At 43.7% G+C, this 20,305-nt stretch overlaps 2 protein-coding genes across 9 annotated transcripts in view; one reads left to right on the plus strand and one right to left on the minus strand.

The window, feature by feature from the left end:
• Window positions 1-3,222: 3,222 nt before the first annotated feature.
• rpl8 (ribosomal protein L8) lies at window positions 3,223-5,847 on the plus strand. Of its 2 annotated transcripts, none has more exons than XM_024389195.2 (6): window positions 3,223-3,246; window positions 4,057-4,199; window positions 4,338-4,479; window positions 4,635-4,853; window positions 5,369-5,484; window positions 5,660-5,847. In XM_024389195.2, exons 2-6 carry the CDS (start codon window positions 4,062-4,064, stop codon window positions 5,816-5,818), a joined length of 774 nt encoding a protein of 257 aa, XP_024244963.1. In that variant the 5' UTR covers window positions 3,223-3,246; window positions 4,057-4,061; the 3' UTR covers window positions 5,819-5,847. The 2 variants fall into 2 exon arrangements, with proteins under 2 accessions (XP_024244963.1, XP_024244962.1); XM_024389194.2 differs by having other exon boundaries at window positions 3,244-3,324.
• A 442-nt stretch (window positions 5,848-6,289) lies between these two features.
• LOC112225329 (probable ubiquitin carboxyl-terminal hydrolase FAF-X) overlaps window positions 6,290-20,305 on the minus strand; it is an 86,772-nt gene continuing 72,756 nt past the window's right edge. For 4 of the 7 annotated variants that reach the window (XM_024389190.2, XM_024389189.2, XM_024389186.2 and 1 more), the window contains 10 exons: window positions 20,031-20,265; window positions 19,612-19,741; window positions 19,272-19,457; window positions 18,934-19,154; window positions 17,757-17,845; window positions 16,438-16,594; window positions 11,531-11,743; window positions 10,568-10,678; window positions 8,197-8,301; window positions 6,290-8,031 (listed from right to left, as the gene is read on the minus strand). In XM_024389190.2, coding sequence (XP_024244958.1) covers window positions 7,828-8,031; window positions 8,197-8,301; window positions 10,568-10,678; window positions 11,531-11,743; window positions 16,438-16,594; window positions 17,757-17,845; window positions 18,934-19,154; window positions 19,272-19,457; window positions 19,612-19,741; window positions 20,031-20,265 — 1,651 coding nt within the window. In that variant the 3' untranslated portion in view covers window positions 6,290-7,827. The remainder of the gene's footprint in view (window positions 8,032-8,196; window positions 8,302-10,567; window positions 10,679-11,530; window positions 11,744-16,437; window positions 16,595-17,756; window positions 17,846-18,933; window positions 19,155-19,271; window positions 19,458-19,611; window positions 19,742-20,030; window positions 20,266-20,305) is intronic. The other 3 variants (XM_024389193.2, XM_024389187.2, XM_024389188.2) reach the window with 2 other exon arrangements.

The following is a 20,305-nucleotide window of genomic DNA, read 5'->3' on the forward strand; positions in this document are numbered from 1 at the left end:
ATACTAATCTGCATTCTTTTTGCTCAGGTGAAGTGCGTATGATAGTAAAGTAAATAATATTGCTAATAGCAAGCATATTAAATCGTAGTAAACATCTATTATGATAGGACATAAGAAAAGGAGACAAGGTGAAGGAAAAGAAGCAAAACCTTGTGCCGCGGCACTTTGGGTATTGCTTAATTGTCTGAAATGGCCTCTTCTCCTTGTATCAATCATCTGCAATTCAACACTGTAAGTGTTGGACAGGTTAAGCACACCATACTAAGTAGGTTCCACAAGGCAAAGCGTCAATACAGGACTAAGATCGAATCGAACTTCACCGGCTCCGACGCTCCTCAAATGTGGCAGGGCTTGCAAACTGTTACAGACTACAAAGGGAAGCACAGCCGAGAGCTGGAGCCTACCAGATGAGCTAAATTACTTCTGTGCTAGCTTCGAGGCAAGTAACACTGAAACATACATGAGAGCATCAGCTGTTCCAGACAACTGTGTGATCACTAAGACCTTTATTTATTTATTTAACTAGGCACATAATGACAGCCTACTCCGGATGACGCTGGCCAAATTGTGCACCGCCCTATGGGACTCCCAATCACGGCTGGATGTGATACAGCCTGGATGCGAAACCAGGTACTATAGTGATGCCTTTTGCACTGAGATGTAGTGCCTTAGACCGCTGCGTCACTCGGGAGCCCAGGTCAACATTCAGGACGTGTACTCCGAGCATGCGCTGACCAACTGGCAAGTGTTTTGTGTTGAAAGTGTTCTGACACTTTCAACCTTTCCCTGTCTCAGTCTGTAATACCAACATGTTTCAAGCAGACCACCATAGTCCCTGTGCCTGAGATCACAAAGGTAACCTGCCGAAATCACCACACACATACCCTCATATGCTGGCCCTCGCTTCATATTTGTCACCAAACCCACTGGCTCCAGGTCATCTATAAGTCTTTGCTAGGTAAAGCCCTGCCCTTATCTCAGCTCACTGGTCACCATAGCAGCACCCACCCGTAGCACGCGATCCAGCAGGTATATTTCACTGGTCACCCCCAAAGCCAATTCCCCCTTTGGCCGCCTTTCCTTCCAGTTCTCTGCTGCCAATGACTGGAACAAACTGCAAAAATCACTGAAGCTGGAGACTAATGTCTCCCTCACTTACTTTAAGCATCAGCTGTCAGAACAGCTGACAGATCATAGCCCATCTTTAAATATCCCATCCAACTACCTCATCCCCATATTGTTATATATATATATTTTGCTCCTTTGCACCCCAGTATCTCTACTTGCACATTCATCTTCTGCACATCTATCACTCCAGTGTTTAATTGCTACATTGTCATTACTTCGCCAATACGGCCTATTTATTGCTTTACCTCCCTAATCTTACCTCATTTGCACACACTGTATATTGATTTTTTCTATTGTGTTATTGACTGTACATTTGTTAATTCCATGTGTAACTTTGTGTTGTTGTTTGTGTCGCACTGCTTTGCTTTATCTTGGCCAGGTCGCAGTTGTAAATGAGAACTTGTTCTCAACTGGCCTACCTGGTTAAATAAAGGTGAAATAAAAATTATAAAAAATAGACTGTTCTCTCTGATAACGCACGGCAAGCGGTACCGGAGCGCCAAATCTCGGTTCAAGAGGCTTCTAAACAGCTTCTACCCGCAAGCCATAAGACTACTGAACATCTAATCAAATGGATACCCAGACTATTTGCATTGCCCCCCCCCCTTTTACACGGCTGGTCCTCTCTGTTATTATCTATAAAATAAGTCACTTTAATAACTCTACTCACATGTATATATTACCTCAATTACCTCGGCTAACCAGTGCCCCGCGCATTGACTCTATACCGGTACCCCCTGTATATAGCCTCACTATTGTTATTTTACTGCTGCCTTTTAATTATTTGTTACTTTTATTTATTTTCTTTATTTGGTATTTTTCTTAAAACTGCATTGTTCGTTAAGGGCTTGTAAGTAAGCATTTCACTGCAAGGTCTACACCTGTTGTATTCGGCGCATGTGACAAATACAATTTGATTTGATTTCCCCCTTGTCCTGCCAGGTCAGTACAGATAAGGAGAGGACGAAATACAACAAGAGGCTATTTTCTTACATGGCCTAATGCCTTCTTCAGACTCCTCTCTTGCTCTGCCACTCCCTTTCTATCTCTCTTCACCTCTTCCTTCCTCCCTTCTATCTTCTAGCTCAGTGATATAAGGAAAGAACATGTCTAGAATAGTGTTATAAAACTGCACATTTTTCTCTCTGCACCATGGCAAAATGTGTTGAAATTCAGGAAGTTAGCTGATTTCCAGACAAAAAAAGAGGCCGGTGCCCCGGGCCCCAAATGCGTTAGTCAGGCCCTGTGTTGAGGGGATCAGGTTAATCAGAGGTAATAGGCTGTGTGGCAGAGTTTACCTGTGGAAGATTTGAATAATAGCAAGCCACAGACAGGGATGAAGGGAAGCAGCAGGAGTTGGGAAGATGAAATCATTGGCCGTGTTCCCTTAATCAGTCGTTGCATGCATCACCCAATGATTGCATGCCATGTCATTGACTGTTCGGTTGCGCACCAGATTGCTATACCATATGATGTGGTTTGCTGATGCGTAAAATACCTATTCAGGCATTGTAAGATATGGCATGCATCAGCAACATCTGAGCAGAAGAACGCAAACCTTGTCTGTCCCACAGGTCAATCCTCCAGACCAGGCATTTAGCCTACCTCTTTTTGGGAATGTCAACAACCTTATTTAACCTGACAGTGAACTCAGTGTTAAAGGGCAAAAAATTGGGAAATTGTATGTGTTTAGATATTCATATTTTCTGAGTAGTGGAACATCGCTCTTTGTTCTACTTTATGTTCTTTTTAGTACTACATTGATATTGGTTACGATATTGTTGGGTTTAGTGCTTGCAAGTAAGGCATTTCACTGTACTTTTGTGCATGACATTAACACTTGAAAATGAGTGTAATTACGGAGGTGAAAGGGAATTAAATCGTGAAGTTACATGATGAGACATCCCTGGATGCGTCCTGCTCTGTAGTCCGTGTGTGTAAAGCAATGGAAGCTTTATCAAACACAAATAGATGTCTGCTAATGATCTGCTGCCATCTGTTGGGCAATCTAATTCACAGCAGCAAAAAAAACACGTGCCTACTGTTCCCATCAGCCCCACCGTATATTTCACCGGAAGAAATCGTAGGACTCTTCCTCTTTCCGTCATCGGGGTTTAGGTAGGGGAATGGCGATTTTATTCTCTTCACATAATCCGAGTTAAATCTGGTTTAAAATCCTATCATCCTCTCGAAAATGTAACCAGAATATATATAATAAACACTGTTAAGTATAGTCGTTTTATTATTTAAGCGACAAAATGTGATTATTGCGTTTTAATTCTTGGATGAGTGGTGTGTGTATGGGTGTGCAGTGACATGGCCTGTCGTTTTGGTGTACCTTACAGTAGTTGGTCACTAGCCGCTGGTAGCTCGATTTTCTGGTTCGGTGATTTGTTCAGACGTTCTGTATTTATCACGACCGTAGAGCCGCCGGGCAGTTGCTGTAGAATAATTCACAATAGCTTTTACCCAACGTTTATGTGCATGGTTTCTAGTTGGATGAACTTGTATAGTGTAGTGAGTGTGTTGGCGTTTTAAGTTTTAGAGGTAGCTAACTAGTGTTGGCATGCTAGGAAAATCAGCATGATGGCTGGCTAGCAACCATACACGCAAGTGTATTGTCTATTTTTATTATATAAAGTTTTCAGTTATCAATTCACCTTTCTTGCAGAACAGGATCCCTACTTGATTTCAGAGTTCGTTGGTTAACTAGCTAGGTAGATACTGTACATTTCTTCAGTGGCTAACTGCGGCAAGTGGCAGGTATTTGTTGAGCAAATACAAATAATAGTAGCTATATAACGTTACACATTCATGAATATGGCGTAACTTGCTATCATGTAGGCTATTGCTAGTATATCTGTTGAACTGTAGAAATCTCTACTTTTATCCTGGCTCTAACAGAATACTCTCAATTTTTCTTTCCAGTCACGATGGGACGTGTTATCAGGGGACAGAGAAAAGGTGCCGGCTCCGTGTTCAAAGCCCACGTGAAGCACAGAAAAGGTGCCGCTAAACTCAGACACATTGACTTTGCAGAACGTCATGGTTACATCAAGGGAATCGTAAAGGTAAGCGCTCTCACAATAGCTTTTGCTGTTAAAATATGTTTTCTACAAGGTCCAAAGTTGCGTTTGCCGTGCAATCTTTTAGGTAGTTTATTTTGTGTAACATCCATCTGCTTTGGACCTGACCTTTGCCTCTCTCAGGACATTATCCATGACCCTGGCCGTGGTGCTCCCCTTGCCAAGGTGGCTTTCCGTGACCCCTACCGGTTCAAGAAGAGGACTGAGCTGTTCATTGCTGCTGAGGGCATCCACACCGGACAGTTCATCTACTGTGGCAAGAAAGGTAAGGAATGGAGATTGACACGTACTTGGCAGCCTACAGGTTAACCCTGTGTCTAACACATACTATGCTGGTTAGATGGCAGTTGTCATCTCTTAGGATCTAATCTCCAACTACAATGTGAATACCTGGTACCTTAATAAATGTTCCCTTCTCAGCTCAGCTGAACATTGGTAATGTTCTGCCTGTGGGCACCATGCCTGAGGGAACCATCATCTGCTGCCTGGAGGAGAAACCTGGCGACAGGGGCAAGCTGGCCAGGGCGTCTGGGAACTACGCCACAGTCATCTCCCACAACCCAGAGACCAAGAAGTCCAGAGTCAAGCTTCCCTCTGGCTCCAAGAAGGTCATTGCTTCTGCTAACAGAGCTGTTGTTGGTAAGAACACAAAATATGACATGTTTGCTGATGCTTTCTGATTTAATGGGGAGAGGTAGATGCATGACCTACATTTTGATCTTTGACCACAAACCTTTGCCAGTGATTCAAACACCTGAGCTGACATGGTATATCTGTCGTTCTGCCCCTGAACAGGCAGTTAACCCACTGTTCCTAGACCGTCATTGAAAATAAGAATTTGTTCTTAACTGACTTGCCTAGTTAGGTAAAATAAAAAAGATTGTGTCAAGTTAACGACCTTCTCTTGGATCCTTGAAGTGTAAGGAATCTGCTCTGATTTCCAGCTGCACTGTATGCTGTATTTTGGATCGATTTGGTGACTGGTCGTTTGTAGGCGGATGGTTAAGCTAGAGACCAGAAACTTAAGTGGCTACAATTCTGATTTGCTGTTAAGAATACAGGTCATCGCACCTGACATGGTTGCTTTCAGAGCATATTGCCTAGGTAGGAAATCCTGTCCAATGCTTAATGGTTCTCTCTCCTCTGGGCTTCAGGTGTGGTTGCCGGAGGTGGACGTATTGACAAGCCCATCCTGAAGGCCGGTCGTGCCTACCACAAGTACAAGGCCAAGAGGAACTCCTGGCCACGTGTCCGTGGTGTGGCCATGAATGTAAGTGGAAATGAAATCTTCTGCATATTTATTTTGGGGTAGGTTCAGGCATTTTCATCCAGCCCTATGTTTAAAAATCTTATGTTCTACCTCAATCTCTGGAAAACTAATTATCTTCTCTGCACCTGATGTTTGTAAATGGCCCTTTGCTAACATGTTTCTAACTTCTTTCTAGCCTGTTGAACATCCCTTCGGTGGTGGTAACCACCAGCATATTGGAAAACCCTCAACTATCAGGAGGGATGCACCCGCTGGTCGCAAGGTCGGTCTCATTGCTGCCCGTCGTACAGGCAGACTGCGTGGAACAAAGACTGTCACGGAGAAGGAGAACTAATTCCCTTTACAATAAAATGTTCCAAGGAAGCTGATCTATGACTCCTTTTGTAGCGCCAGTGTTTGTAACCATGGAGTTGGATACGAGGACAATTCGCTTTGTTTTTGGTAGCACTCATCTAGCAGTGAGGGTTACATTTTATAAAAGTGTAGTAGATTTGAGTGCGGTTGATGGGGCCGGATCACCATAATTCGTCTGCTTAATGGCATTTATCCGAAGCACACATTTTGCAAATAGTTTTTCCCAACAATGAATTAAGACATGGTTCAAATAAAGGGAGCTTAATCATGGTATCACAAGGTCCGATCTAGTATGCTGCATTTTATAAGCCCAAGTTCAATACACTGCAAAGCATGTATGTAGGTATTGGCCATTTAGTTTTAGGCACATCCTGAGCACCCAGAAAGTAAATAGTAATTTTTCAATGTGCATCATGTATTTGCATATATACAAAAGACAGTCAAGATTCCATGTTCTTTATCTGCTAAGGGCAATGCTTTTTTTATTTTATATTTCTGTGCACAAAACCTCCTGAAAGTTCACATCGCGACTGTAGCTCCAGAATTCAACGTCACACCATGGCCAAAACAAAAGTCGGCAAACTGGGCGCAGAACTCTGTTCAGTCAATCTCCATTAAAAATAACACGGACAAATGTTCCTCAAATCAAATATTTTTTTTTGTGAAATACAACAAAATAAATTCTATAAAATAAGAGCAAAATATTTAAATATAATACGGTGTGCAGAATATTTTCATTTGCAGGAGTATTTGGTATTTGACAAATCCAAAAAATACACGGTTAAACTTACCAATTAAATACAGTATTTACTGATGTTTACGTTTAGCTCAAGTTGCAACATGACTAACCAGCCGATATCTTCTAACCCTACTGTGTTCCCATTCTCCCTGGAGGGAGAGGTCTCCGATGCTGCCGCCCGGTGAGCTCCATGAATGAATGGTAGCGGTCGTCTAAGACTAGGCTCTACCAAAAAGATACAGAAGCAAACCACAGTCTAGTACACATCAGGTAGCCTGGCAGAGCAAATCTGTTGCATATGTTTTTAATTTTCTCAATTCCTATAGATAAACTAAACTGACCGCCGAATGTGAAGTTGGAGGATTTTAACAATGAGCAATTGAAAAGCCACTTATTCTTACATTGGTTCAACAAGGGGTAGATGAGCATTAAAAAAGCCTAAAGGAAGTGTCCTCTAGGATTAAGGACATCAGTTGGGATGACATTTCCCCTTGCGCTACGCTATTCTGGTGAGAAGCCATGCTAAATGTTACAGCATATTATCTATAGCTTCCGAAAGGATTGGATTACCAGAACAAAAATAAAAGGCAATGAGAGTGCCAGAACAATTTTGCATCACTTTTTCACATCAACCAAAACACAGTAAAAGTTCACCCAACCATTCCATGTCTCACACTAAAACCCCAGCACGTGAGTTGATTTGGCATGGGTCAAGAGGTTGTCAAGGAGCTTAATATGTGTCCTCCTAAAGGTGAATGACCAGTAACTGATGTCAGACCAAATCGCACTGCTGCGCATGGGTGATAAAACAAAAAGGAGTTCTCTTAAGCGTTTTATTTTTTTGTTATCTCCCAACAGCAAACCTGACAAAGTTACGCTATTGCGGGGGATTAATTTTTTGAACAGTCAAAACATGAACATATTATGTACACCTTTCCGTCATGTAGACAAGCGCATCAGCATCGTCAGGCCTGGGTCATTATGTTTATTACCCCACTGCTGTTGACAGCAGCCAGGCCCCAGTCTGCAGGGCATAAGAACCCAGGGGAGAGCACCCCCCCTCCAGACAGGCAGCACAGGAGCAGGCTGGAGGGGGAGAGACTCACAGTAGGGGCCTGGAGAGGAGCTGTGAAGCCTGGCCCTGCCCTGCCGTGCCCTTGAGGCCCCCGATCAGGAGCTCGGTCGGTCGACTGGAGGACGAGAGGAAAGAGAGCAGGACGATGGAGGCACAGCAGAGGGGAGGGCCGGTGTTACTCCTTAGGCGGAGCAGGGGCCAAGGAGGTGGTGGAGGGGACCTCCTCAGTGCTCTCCCAGTTGTCTTGTGCTTGTGGGCCTGTGCCGGGCGCAGGGCCTGGGACTGGGGCAGAGGAAGGGACAGGGCCGGGGCGCTGGGGGTTGTTCATGTGCTGGGCAGCTGGGCCTGTGTAAGGCTGCCCGTGGGGGTGGTTGTTCTGCTGGGGAATGAGAAAACAATCAGTTTTTTGTTAAACTACTGATATGCGATGGAACTTGACCCAAAATGTCTGCCATAGATTCTTCAATTGTTGAGAAGTCTCTGTTTACATGGCTCCTTAAAAGTCTAAATATCATGCTACTTCTACAATATAGTAGATGTGTACCTGCTGAAACTGTGTCGTAGTCCCCGGAGACGAATGAGGGTAGAGGGAGATGTCATCTGGAGGGGAGGTGTCCTGATCTTCCGGGGCTTCCTGGTCATCGGGCTCCTGGGAAATGAAGTCAAAGAATAGTTTTATTCCCAATGCATTTTTCTACCTAACACCAACATTCACACACAGCTCAAGTCTATGGACCCAATAGCAGACCAAAGAGTCTGTTAATATGCCTTTGCACTGAATGGGAACGTTGTCCTACTTTAGCCTATTTTAACTGAATGAGATGAAAGCGAGGCACATGCTGTGTTAGGAGAGTGTGACAGCCTTGGATGTAATAATATCAACTGACAGAGGTATAAATAGAAAAGAGACTTTGTTATGTGAGTGGGTGTTATTCTCCGCTAGCGAGCTTCTCCACAGTGTGGGAGACATGCTTTTAACAAGCTCATGTTTCCATATAACACCAACGGGACTGGGGCCAGAGCTGTTCTTATAATGTTGATAAGGGCTAATTTGAAGGGTCTAATACTAGATGCGAATGCACTGGATCCGAGAAAAACTGAAGGATTTAAACACACTGCTTTCAGTTTGTTCAATCCATGATAGTTCTGTGGCGGTTAGGCCAGTGTTATCTTTAGACTAGCATCTTTGTGCTTGCATCAACTGGCCCTGTGTCTATCATGATTCGGTCTGCTTATAAAGACAGACTGACACACTACAACATCCAGCTGAACACATTACAACATGTGACCAGACAAACCAGGGATAGAGAACAGCTTGTGTGTTAGTCTAAGTGGGGTAGAGGTAGGTTGATGATATAACAAACGTATTGTACTGGAAATGTGCCTGAAAACATGCACTCAATACTACTACAGACCCCTATTGTCATCCTACAATAACGTGTGGGTAAAGTAGGTGCTGCCTATCGTCAATTAAACTTGTGCTCCAAAGACATGCTTTTTCTAAACTAGTGAGTCCATCTGTCCAGATTTATTATAAAATTGGACATGCATATAGATGGGTTACAATTCTAACTGTATGCAAGGCAAAGTTTCCGATAAAAACAATCAACATGGGCCTCCCGAGTGGCGCAGTGGTCTAAGGCACTGCAATGCTAGCTGTGCCACTAGAGATTCTGGGTTAGAGTCCAGGCTCTGTCGCAGCCAGCCGCGCCTGGGAGACCCATGGGGCGGCGCACAATTGGCCCAGTGTCGTCCGGGTTAGGGGAGGGTTTGGCCGGCAGGGATGTCCTTGTCCCATCGCGCACTAGCGACTCCTGTGGCGGGCCCGGGCACAGTGCATGCTGACATGGTTGCCAGGTGTACGGTGTTTCCTCCAACACGTTGGTGCGGCTGGCTTAAGGTTAAGTGGGCATTGTGTCAAGAAGCAGTTGGGTTGTGTTTCAGAGGACGCACGGCTCTCGACCTTCGCCTCTCCCAAGTCCGTACAGGAGTTGCAGCGATGAGACAAGACTAACTACCAATTGGATAAAACGAAATTGGGGAGAAAAAGGAGTTTAAAAAATGTATATTTTAAAAAATACAATCAACATTAAGACGTGAACTGTTCAATGAGTCCTGTTGATTAGCAATATATTAACACATGCCATTACATGGCTGATGCACAAACAACAGGTTGCCCCTATGTAGACCTAGTCTCAACACAAAAACAACATCACTTGAACACACAGTAAGTACACTACATGACATCAACACTAGGCTAGCACCTCATCATCCACTATAGCCAAGGCTAAGAGTTTTCGATCAGTTGTGTCATAAGGCCAGTCACACCGCAGGTTGAGTTTGCTTTGGGGAGGAGGAACAAGCGGTATCGATTGGATTAACAGTGTTACATTGAGATGGAGAACCAGTAAAACGTAAGGGAAGCCAGGAAGTCAGTGCTGCTTTAGGTAACCAATGGGACACTGCTACCGGACTGGAAAGAGGAAACGTTTGCTCTCTGTTTGCTGCTCATAGTTGGTGATGGTTCAACATTAGAATTGACCTGTTGGAGTTTGGCTCTATTAATTCTCTACTAGGATACATTTATCTCCAGTCTCTGCCTACGAACCTGGAGTTGGCTGCATTGTCAGTTACTGGATACTCAGAAAGGATTTTTTGGTTGAATCATTTGCACCATCACAAAATTTCAAAATCACTTTTGGGAGCAGCACGCAAACAGCCGAGCAGACATCTCGTCACTGCCATCTGTTATTGTCCTGCTCCAATACTCCAGACTGTGTGTGTGTTGTTACTGCCCAGGCTACTCTCCTCGTGTCACTGTGCTAGTGGACAGCAGTAACATCGCCCTGTATGGAACATCTAGAGAGAGTGGAGGAGGAGAAGGGTGGCTGTGGCGGTTATATATGAGGGCTTACAGTGTGCTGCTGTCCTGTCCCTTCCCCTGGCAAAAGCTGCTGTGGCGAGGACGATTTCCGCATGGCAGCATCTTCTTCAGACACCGCCTCACCGTGCTTCGTTAAGTGACACTAGTTTGAAATAGCATAATTGATATCATTGCATAATATATACAGGTGTCAATAAACGATGCTTTCAAGTGGATTTCTTCGTTTAAAAAAAAAAAGTTTTAAAGTAGCATATCATTTCATTTCTATCATATCGCTATTTATGATAAGGATCAATTAGGCTGGACATAATGTACACCGAGCTTCAGCAAATACAACTTTGTAACACAAATAAGGGAAATTATAGAAAAAAAGTATTGTAATAATGTTAGCTTACAATATATTATGGGCGTATAAACTGGAACTAAAATGTGTCAAAAACTCAAAGCCCTTGCCTATAGTAAAAACATGTATAAATTCTGAAGATTACAAAAATACTTAAGAAATCATTTCCCAGCAGATTACAGTTCACAGTTTCCAAAATAACCTTTGCGCTAACTTGGAACTCTCAACCATAGCTTTAAAAACATTCAGTTCCAGTAACACTTGAAAATACTTGAGACAGAGAAGAGTGAAAAAACAGATGGTTAGCGTCAACATGTTAACAATACATCACAAAGAAAATGGTATAGTTTATGTATTGCTGCATATTGAGGTCCCACATAATCAACACTGCTCTGTTTTACAAATTCATTAACACTATTATTACAACAGGCAAGCTCCGCGTCTCCACATTACATCATTTTAACTCTGTAGGTCAAAACCAACAAGGTCAGAATGATGCATCCTTCAAAAAGACACCACTTTTTTGGAGGGACTTTCCAATACGGACCTTTCTCTACTTCAACTACTACCATTTCGGCCATGCATCCATGTTAGATACTACTGTATTACCTTTGTGTTGTGTGTGTGTGCATCATTTGGTGTGAGTCTTACCTCCTCAGGGCAGAGTTCACAGGCCTTGGCCAGGGTCATGCGTGCGGAGTGCGAGCGCTCCAGGAAGTATCCGTTGGAGGTCTCGTTGCTCTGGACTGGGGGAGACCAGTTGTTGTAGGTGTACTGAGGGTTCCCTGTGTAGGGCCTCCTCTCCAGCTCGTCACCGAGCCACTCCACTGCCCACGTCCACTTACGCTTCAGGTCCCCGTTACTCTGCAGGACAGAGAAACACATACTATTACTAAGAGTGCTTATGAATTACCTTTTTCCTTCCGTTGCAATTCTGAATCCTGAAAATATGATTTCATTTTAAAACATAAAATAAAAAGATCAATGAAGGGCTATCTATGGGCAGGGGCGCAGCCATGGGTGAGTCTTGTTGGGCACAGGCCCACCCCACTGGGGAGCCTGGCCCAGCCACTGGGGAGCCAGGTCCAGCCAAACAAAATGAGATTTCCCCACAAAGGGCTTTATTACAGACAGAAACACTCCTCAGTTTCTGGGCTCCCGAGTGTCACAGTGGTCTAAAACACTGCATCTCAGTGCAAGAGGCGTCACTGCAGTCCCTGGTTCGAATCCAGGCTGCATCACATCCGGCTGTTGATTGGGTGTCCCATAGGGCGATTGGCCCAGCGTCGTCCGGGTTTGGCCGGAGTAGGCCGTCATTGTAAATAAGAATTTGTTCTTAAATGACTTGCCTAGTTAAATAAAGGATACATTTATTTATTTTTATTTACAAAAACTCATCAGCTGTCCGGGTGGCTGGTCTCAGACGATCCAGTAGGTGAAATAGCTGGATGTGGAGGTCCAGGGCTGGCGTGGTTACACGTGGTCTGAGGTTCTGAGGCCGGTTGGACGTACTGTCAAATTCTCTAAAATGACATTGGAGGCGGCTTATGGTAGAGAAATATACATTATTTTCTCTGGCAACAGCTCTGATTGGCATGCTGGCTACGGGAATGCCCATTGCACCCTCCCTCAAAACTTGAGATATCTGTAGTGTTGTGTGACAAAACTGCACATTTTAGAGTGGCCTTTTATTGTACCCCAGCACAAGGTGCACCTGTGTATTGAGCATGCTGTTTAATCAGCTTCTTGATAATCCATCCACCTGACAGCATTGGTATATCTTGGCAAAGGAGAAATGCTCACTAACAAGGATGTGAAGAAATTTGTGGGATATTTTACTTCAGCTCATGAAACATGGGACCAACACTTTACATGTTGCGTTCATATTTTTGTTTAGTATAGAACACAAGGCCTGTATTTTTAGAATACAAGTCCCGCAATAAAAAAAATAATTTAAATAAATCACATTTATCTATAGGACTATGCCAACAATGCCTAATTTGTCTAACCATTACAGATAAATCGTAATTGCTCAATTGCCCCATATATACACAGTGTACAAAACAATAGAAACAGCTGCTCTTTCCATGACATGGACTGTCCAGGTGAACCCAGGGGAAAGCCACGAGCACACCTCTTAAAACCACTTCAATCAATGAATGTAGATGGGGGGAGGAGACAGGTTGAAGAAGGCTTTTTAAGCCTCGAGACAATTGAGACGTGGATTGTGTATGTGTGCCATTCAGAGGGTGAATGGACAAGACAAAATATTTAAGTGCTTTTGAACAGGGTATTGTAGTACTTGCCAGGTGCACCGGTTTCAGTGTGTCAAGAACTGCACCGCTGCTGGGTTTTTCACACTCAACAGTTTCCTGTGTGTATTAATAATGTTCCACCCAAAGGACATCCAGCAAACTTGACAACTGTGGGAAGCACTGGAGTCAACATGGGCCAGCATCCCTATGGAATGCTCGACACCTTGTAGTCCATGTCCTGACAAATTGAGGCTGTTCTGAGGGCAAAAGGGGGTGCAACTCAATATTAGGAAGGTGTTCCTAATGTTGTGTACACTCAGTGAATATTCAGTCAATAAATAAGCAAGTGCCATTTACAGATACACTATGCAGAATTCGCTACGCCATTTCCTGGTTGTTAAAATTAGAATAGTTAGCCTAATTCGAGTTTGTGAGACAAAACAAGCAAGTATAGTGTATCAAAATGTTTACTTATTAAGTATTCAACCCCTTTGCTATGGCAAATCTAAATATGTTCAAGAGTACAAATGTGCTTAACAAGTCACAATAAGTTGCATGACCTCACTGTGTGCAATAATAGGGTTTAACATGATTTTTTATTTTTTATTTTAAACCTCATTTTTGTACCCCATACATTCAGTGATCTGTAAGGTCCCTCAGTCGAGCAGTGAATTTCAAACACATACTCAACCACAAAGACCAGAGGTTTTCCAATGCCTTACAAAGAAGGGTACCTATTGGTAGATGGGTAAAAATAAAAAGCAGACATTGAATATCCCTTTGAGCATGGTAAAGTTATTAACTACACTTTGGATGGTGTATTAATACACCCAGTCACTACAAAGAGACAGACATCCTTCCCAACTCAGTGGTCGTCGAGGAAGGAAACTGCTCATGGATTTCACCATAAGGCCAATGGGGACTTTAAAACAGTTAGTTTAATTACTGTGAAATTAGAAAACTGAGGATGGATCAACACCATTGTAGTTACCCCACAACAGTAACCTTATTGACAGAATGAAAAGAAGGAACCATGTGCAGAACAAAAATATTCCAAAACATGCATCCTGTTTGCAAAGTGTTATGTTTGGGGCAAATCCAAATAGATATTACTGAGTACCACTCTCCATATTGTCAAGCATAGCTGTGGCTGCATCATGTTATGGGTATGCTTGTAATCGTTAAGGACTGGGGAGTTTTTCAGAATAAAAAAGAAATAAAAAAGAAAGTAACGGAATGGAGCTATGGGGTTGAGATCTGGAGACTGGCTAGGCCACTCCAGGAAAAGCTTCTTACGAAGCCACTCCTTCATTGCCCGAGCGGTGTGTTTGGGATCATTGTCATGCTGAAAGACCCAGCCATGTTTCATCTTCAATGCCCCTGCTGATGGAAGGTTTTCACTCAAAATCTCACGATACATGCCCCCATTCATTCTTTCCTTTACACGGATCAGTCGTCCTGGTCCCTTTGCAGAAAAACAGCCCCAAAGCATGATGTTTCCACCCCCATGCTTCACAGTAGGTATGGTGTTCTTTGGATGCATCTCAGCATTCTTTGTCCTCCAAACACGACGAGTTGAGTTTTTACCAAAAAAGCTATATTTTGGTTTCATCTGACCATATGACATTCTCCCAATCTTCTTCTGGATCATCCAAATGCTCTCTAGAAAACTTCAGACGGGCCTGGACATGTCCTGGCTTAAGCAGGGGGACACGTCTGGCACTGCAGGATTTGAGTCCCTGGCGGCGTAGTGCGTTACTGATGGTAGGCTTTGTTACTTTGGTCCCAGCTCTCTGCAGGTCATTCACTAGGTCCCCCCATGTGGTTCTGGGATTTTTGCTCACCATTCTGGTGATCATTTTGACCCCACGGGGTGAGATCTTGCGTGGAGCCCCAGATCGAGGGAGATTATCAGTGGTCTTGTATGTCTTCCATTTCCTAATAATTGCTCCCACAGTTGATTTCTTCAAACCAAGCTGCTTACCTATTGCAGATTCAGTCTTCCCAGCCTGGTGCAGGTCTACAATTTTGTTTCTGGTGTCCTTTGACAGCTCTTTGGTCTTGGCCATAGTGGAGTTTGGTGTGACTGTTTGAGGTTGTGGACAGGTGTCTTTTATACTGATAAAAAGTTCAAACAGGTGCCATTAATACAGGTAACGAGTGGAGGACAGAGGAACCTCTTAAAGAAGTTACAGGTCTATGAAAGCCAGAAATCTTGCTTGTTTGTAGGTGACCAAATACTTATTTTCCACCATAATTTGCAAATAAATTCATAAAAAATCCTACAATGTGATTTTCTGGATTTTCTTTTCTCATTTTGTCTGTCATAGTTGAAGTGTACCTATGATGAAAATTACAGGCCTCTCATCTTTTTAAGTGGGAGAACTTGCACAATTGGTGCCTGACTAAATACCTTTTTGTCCCACTGTATACAGACGTTCCAACTTTGTACATTCTGCCCGTTCTTTGGAATTTTCTAAAATGGATGAACAACTCCACATTGAACACTGCATGGTGATTAATTACGGCCGCGACATCGGTTTGGTGAGTAGGCCTATGCTTAATGATTCTGATGAAAATATGCTCTTTGTCTTAATAAACAAATGTTTTAGTGTATTTTCAGTGTGGAACCCGTCTATGTTTAGGGGGGTTATAGCCTAGACTAACCAATTATATACTAGCAGTTCGCAAAGTAGCCTAAGCGGAAAATAGACGGGACGCAATTATTCCAAAACTGCTGCACGTTATTGGAACACATTTTCCTACTTCAATCAACCAGTCCATTTTGAATTTGTGATAAAGCTGTAGTCATTTGGCAAGGAATGTAGCTTGTGTATCCCATCAGTTAGATATGTTTTTCATAGGCATGGGCCAAACAGGATCTTGGGTGTGCACTCAGCACGTGTGTAAGTGTGTGTGTGTGTGTGTGTGTGTGTGTGTGTGTGTGTGTGTGTGTGTGTGTGTGTGTGTGTGTGGTGCAGTCGGAACGCAATTGAGTGAATGACACACGGAGGGGAAAGGGAATTTAGGGAGAAAAATTGTGCAATGCTTGGCCTCCTTTTTTGTTATGCCCCGCAAATGCACAAATGGAACACGAGAGTCATAGCAAATTAATGTCGTCTTCAAGACAAAATGTAATTTGCCCGTTCGGGCAGCCACAATGCACATTCCACGAAATAGTTTGTGTTTGAAAACATTTAGATCTTTGGTTAAAGATGGAGCTTTGAAGTTGGTTTGAGTACTAGATTACTCATGCCCATCCCTAATTCAGATGGTAGCATAGTGTAGTTGTGTCTCTTATACCTGTAGTATCTGGTAGGCCACAGAGCAGTTGCTGAAGAGGGCTACCATGCACTTGATACACTGGTAGGCCCGTTTCTGGTAGTGGTTCTTGGAGCGCTGGATGGTGTCAAATAGGCCATCCCTGTCATCTGGTATACCCTTCAGCACGTTGTGGATCCTACACAACCAAGCAGGGAGAGAAAAAACAGAGCGGGAATGATGATGTTGGCACAACAGAAAATCAACCAGAGACGAAATTCCAAACAGGGAAACCAGCCATTCCTAGAGGGCTACAGGGTGTGCCATTTTTTGTCCCAGCCCACAATTAAAATAATAAAAAATTGAGGTAATTAGTTAATCACAAATGTTGAATTTGCTCAAATTTGGCCCTAGATAAAGATCTATTCTATTTTAAAAGCAGTGCATTGAATTACAGGCAGACTATGCTTTGATTGTAATGGATGGAAACACAAAATTATGTTTTAATAGCATTTTCAACATAAACACCAAAAAAAGTCACTAACATCCAATGCTCCCAATGTTTAAGTAGGCCTACTCCCTCTTATCAATGCACACACACCCTCTTATCAATGCACACACACCCTCTTAACCTTTAAGTACTGTTAAAGCTTCAGGCATTCTAAATGAGTGTAACTATAGGAAAAAATAACTGTCTCTATGGATACAAAGAACAAAGAGATTTTAAACGTGTCCAACAATGTTATGAAAACCCTGTACTGTTCAGATAACTTTACACACATAGGCCTACACTCTCCCTCCCACACCCTCACACACACCCCACTCTTGCATATGCAGCCTACCATTGAAGCATCTCTTTGAGTAGCCTATTCCTTTTCAGTTTTTCCTGTGCCATCCAAATTTGTGCATAGCCTAGACAGTGGTCAAGTTATCCGGTTGGTAGCTAGCTAGCTAGCTAGCTAGCTAGCTAGCTAACATGACTAGCTAGCTAAACAATGTTATAAAACCAAAAAAATTGTGTCCTGCCAGTAGGTTAAAAAAGCCTGTGATAGGCGCACAAATCTGCAGCAGAAAGAAAAAAACTTAGCTCCGGTAATATTGTGCATAACTTCTACATGATTTTGGCTAGAGGCACACAGTCTTCAGCTATGTAAAGGCGCAACCATTGATTGTCGATGTGTTCCGTGTGGAAACACATGCACCTTAAATAAAAGGTTCCGTTTAGTGAAGAAGAAGCATGATAAACTTTGACAGCCCTAGTTCACACTAGGTTGGGACAAAAATCCTGAGTCCACTGAGTGACCCTTTCCAGATCAAAGTGAGGAGCAAAGATATGATGCTGCCCCCTGGGTCTGACCTACCTGTGAGTCTGCCAGGAGTCCTCAATGAGCAGGATCTGCAGCAGCAGGTCCAGGTAAGGCCTCAGCTCGTAGGTGTACGAGTACGCCACCTGGGGGATAACAAAACACACACTATCAATAAGATCTAGCACACATCTTATTAACGGAAATATGTCCAATATGAAGACATAAAGACCAGTCGGAGAAATTGATTGTAGGAGGAGGAGACTTGGGGCTTTTGAGATGCAATAGTTTCCCACCTCCTTATTGTATGGAACACTTCTAAATGTGACTTCACGGGCAGCTTCATTAAATAGTACCCGCAAAACACCAGTCTCAACGTCAACAGTGAAAAGGCGACTCCGGGATGCTGGCCTTTTAGGCAGAGTTCCTCTGTCCAGTGTCTGTGTTCTTTTGCTCATCTTAATCTTTTCTTTTTATTGGCCAGTCTGAGATATGGCTTTTTCTTTGGAACTCTGCCTAGAAGGCCAGCATCCCGGAGTCGCCTCTTCACTTGGATCAGTTAACACAATGTGCCATTGGAACACAGTCGTGATGGTTGCTGATAAATGTGCCTCTGTACGCCTGTATGTAGATTTTCCATCATTTATTCTTCTTTTTTTTTTCTAAAAATCTGCCGTTTCCAGCTAGAATAGTAATTTTCAACATTAACAATGTCTACACTGTATTTCTGATCAATTTGATGTCATTTTAAAATGGACAAAAAATGTGCCTTTCTTTCAAAAACAAGGACATTTCTAAGTGACCCCAAATTTTTGAACAGTAGAGTATATATTTACAAAAAAAGATACGGGGGATTGGAAATGATGCAGACAATTACAGTGATAGAAGCCACAATCTATCTGTAATATTAAAGCTGACCTACCCCCTAAAAATATATATACTTATATCTGTAAAACCTGTCTAGTTTGTGTGGGGGTGTGTGTGTGTGTGTGGTCTTGCTCTTCTACCCTCGTGGGGACCTGAAATCCCCAAAAGTACCCACAAGGATAGGAAAACAAGGAAAATTGTCCCTTGTGGGGACTTCACACGCCTCTACGAGGACAAAAGCTAAGGGGTTAGGTGTTAAGTATAGGGAAAATAGGATTTAGAATGGAAATAAATTGTAGGTCCCCACGAGGACAGAAAAACAAGTGTGTGTGTGTCCATCTGTGTTTTCACCAGTTTTAACACTTACCTGCCAGAGCAGCTCTGATAGTACAGTGGAGGAGAACTGGGGGTTTTCCCAGCAACTGAAGCGCAGCAGCTTGACCGTCTCCTCTGAGTTGCTGCAGTCCTCAATGATCTTTTTCACGTAGCTGGTCCTTACGAACAGGATCTCTCCCACCAGCTGCTGCACGGGCATCACCGGGGTGGTCTGGTTGGCATCACCGTACGGGTTAGGGAGAGGGGGGTTACCTGGATGTAGAGAGACAGAGGGAGAGAGAGAAGGACAATGAATATGACTCAGGTGTTACTGGTTCGTCTTTGTCCGTTGACCATAGGTCACGACCTCTCACCCCTGAGTGAACTCACCATTGATGGAGGACTGCATGCGCGCGGCCACGTCACAGCAGCGCACCAGTTGGGAGACTACGGTGTACAGTTTGCCTAGTTCAGCATACTGGTACTTTATGGGAGGGCCAGGCCCCTCGTCTAAAGCCACCAGCATGAAGGTAGCTGGGACACTCAGCTTCAACAACTGGGTCTTCTCTGCCAGCCCTGGAGAAGGGTGGGAGGGAGGGTATAAGGAAGAGAAGGAGAGCGAGGCAAGAAGAGAAATTAATAGCCAGTGAGCCATACTCTTCCTCAAGGGGTTGAGAGAGCAGGTGTGTATGGCAGGCTGTGTGTGTGTGTGTGTGTGTGTGTTCCTTACCCAGGTTGGCATACATAACGAAGAGGTTGAAGTACTGCTGCAGGTGTCGGCCGTGCTCTGACACCTCTCTCCTGAGCAGGTTCAATACAGTCCTCAACAGGTGGTCACTGAGACTCAGGTTATCACATGCCTGACACACACACACACACAGAGAGAGACAGAGAGAGAGAGAGAGAGAGAGAGAGGGGGAAGTTAAAACATATTCCACAAGAACAGAGAAAAGTTGCTTGTATGGGGTAATGCTCAGTATGCATGAAACGGGGGGGGTAACATTTGAAAACAGAAGCTGAAAACAAGAGTTCTTATTGGACAATTCCAGGTAGTACCTGCTCTGTTTCAAAATGTTTCACCCGTTTCATGCCTACTGAACACCATCCTGACAGTTTGTGTTTTAGGAATAGGAGAACCAGCCCATTCACCTGTGGTTGGGTGGAAGCTCCGACAGGAGAGGCAGTGGGGGAGGGGCAGGGTCCGTCTTGCAGGGAGAAGTGTGCAATGAAGACGATGAGTTTGGCAAACGCGCCCCGGACCTCGGCACTGGGGCACTCCAGTAGGTACTCGGAGAAGCGGTTGGTGTAGGCAAACAGGAAGTTGTGTGCAAACCAGTAGCGTACATTCTTACTGTGTCTCAGCAGGATGCAAAGTGCATCATACCTGGGGATGGAGAGAGAGAGATACACACGTGATTAGAGAA

This window comes from Oncorhynchus tshawytscha, linkage group LG26 (assembly GCF_018296145.1).
Source record: "Oncorhynchus tshawytscha isolate Ot180627B linkage group LG26, Otsh_v2.0, whole genome shotgun sequence".
Classification (NCBI taxonomy): domain Eukaryota; kingdom Metazoa; phylum Chordata; class Actinopteri; order Salmoniformes; family Salmonidae; genus Oncorhynchus; species Oncorhynchus tshawytscha.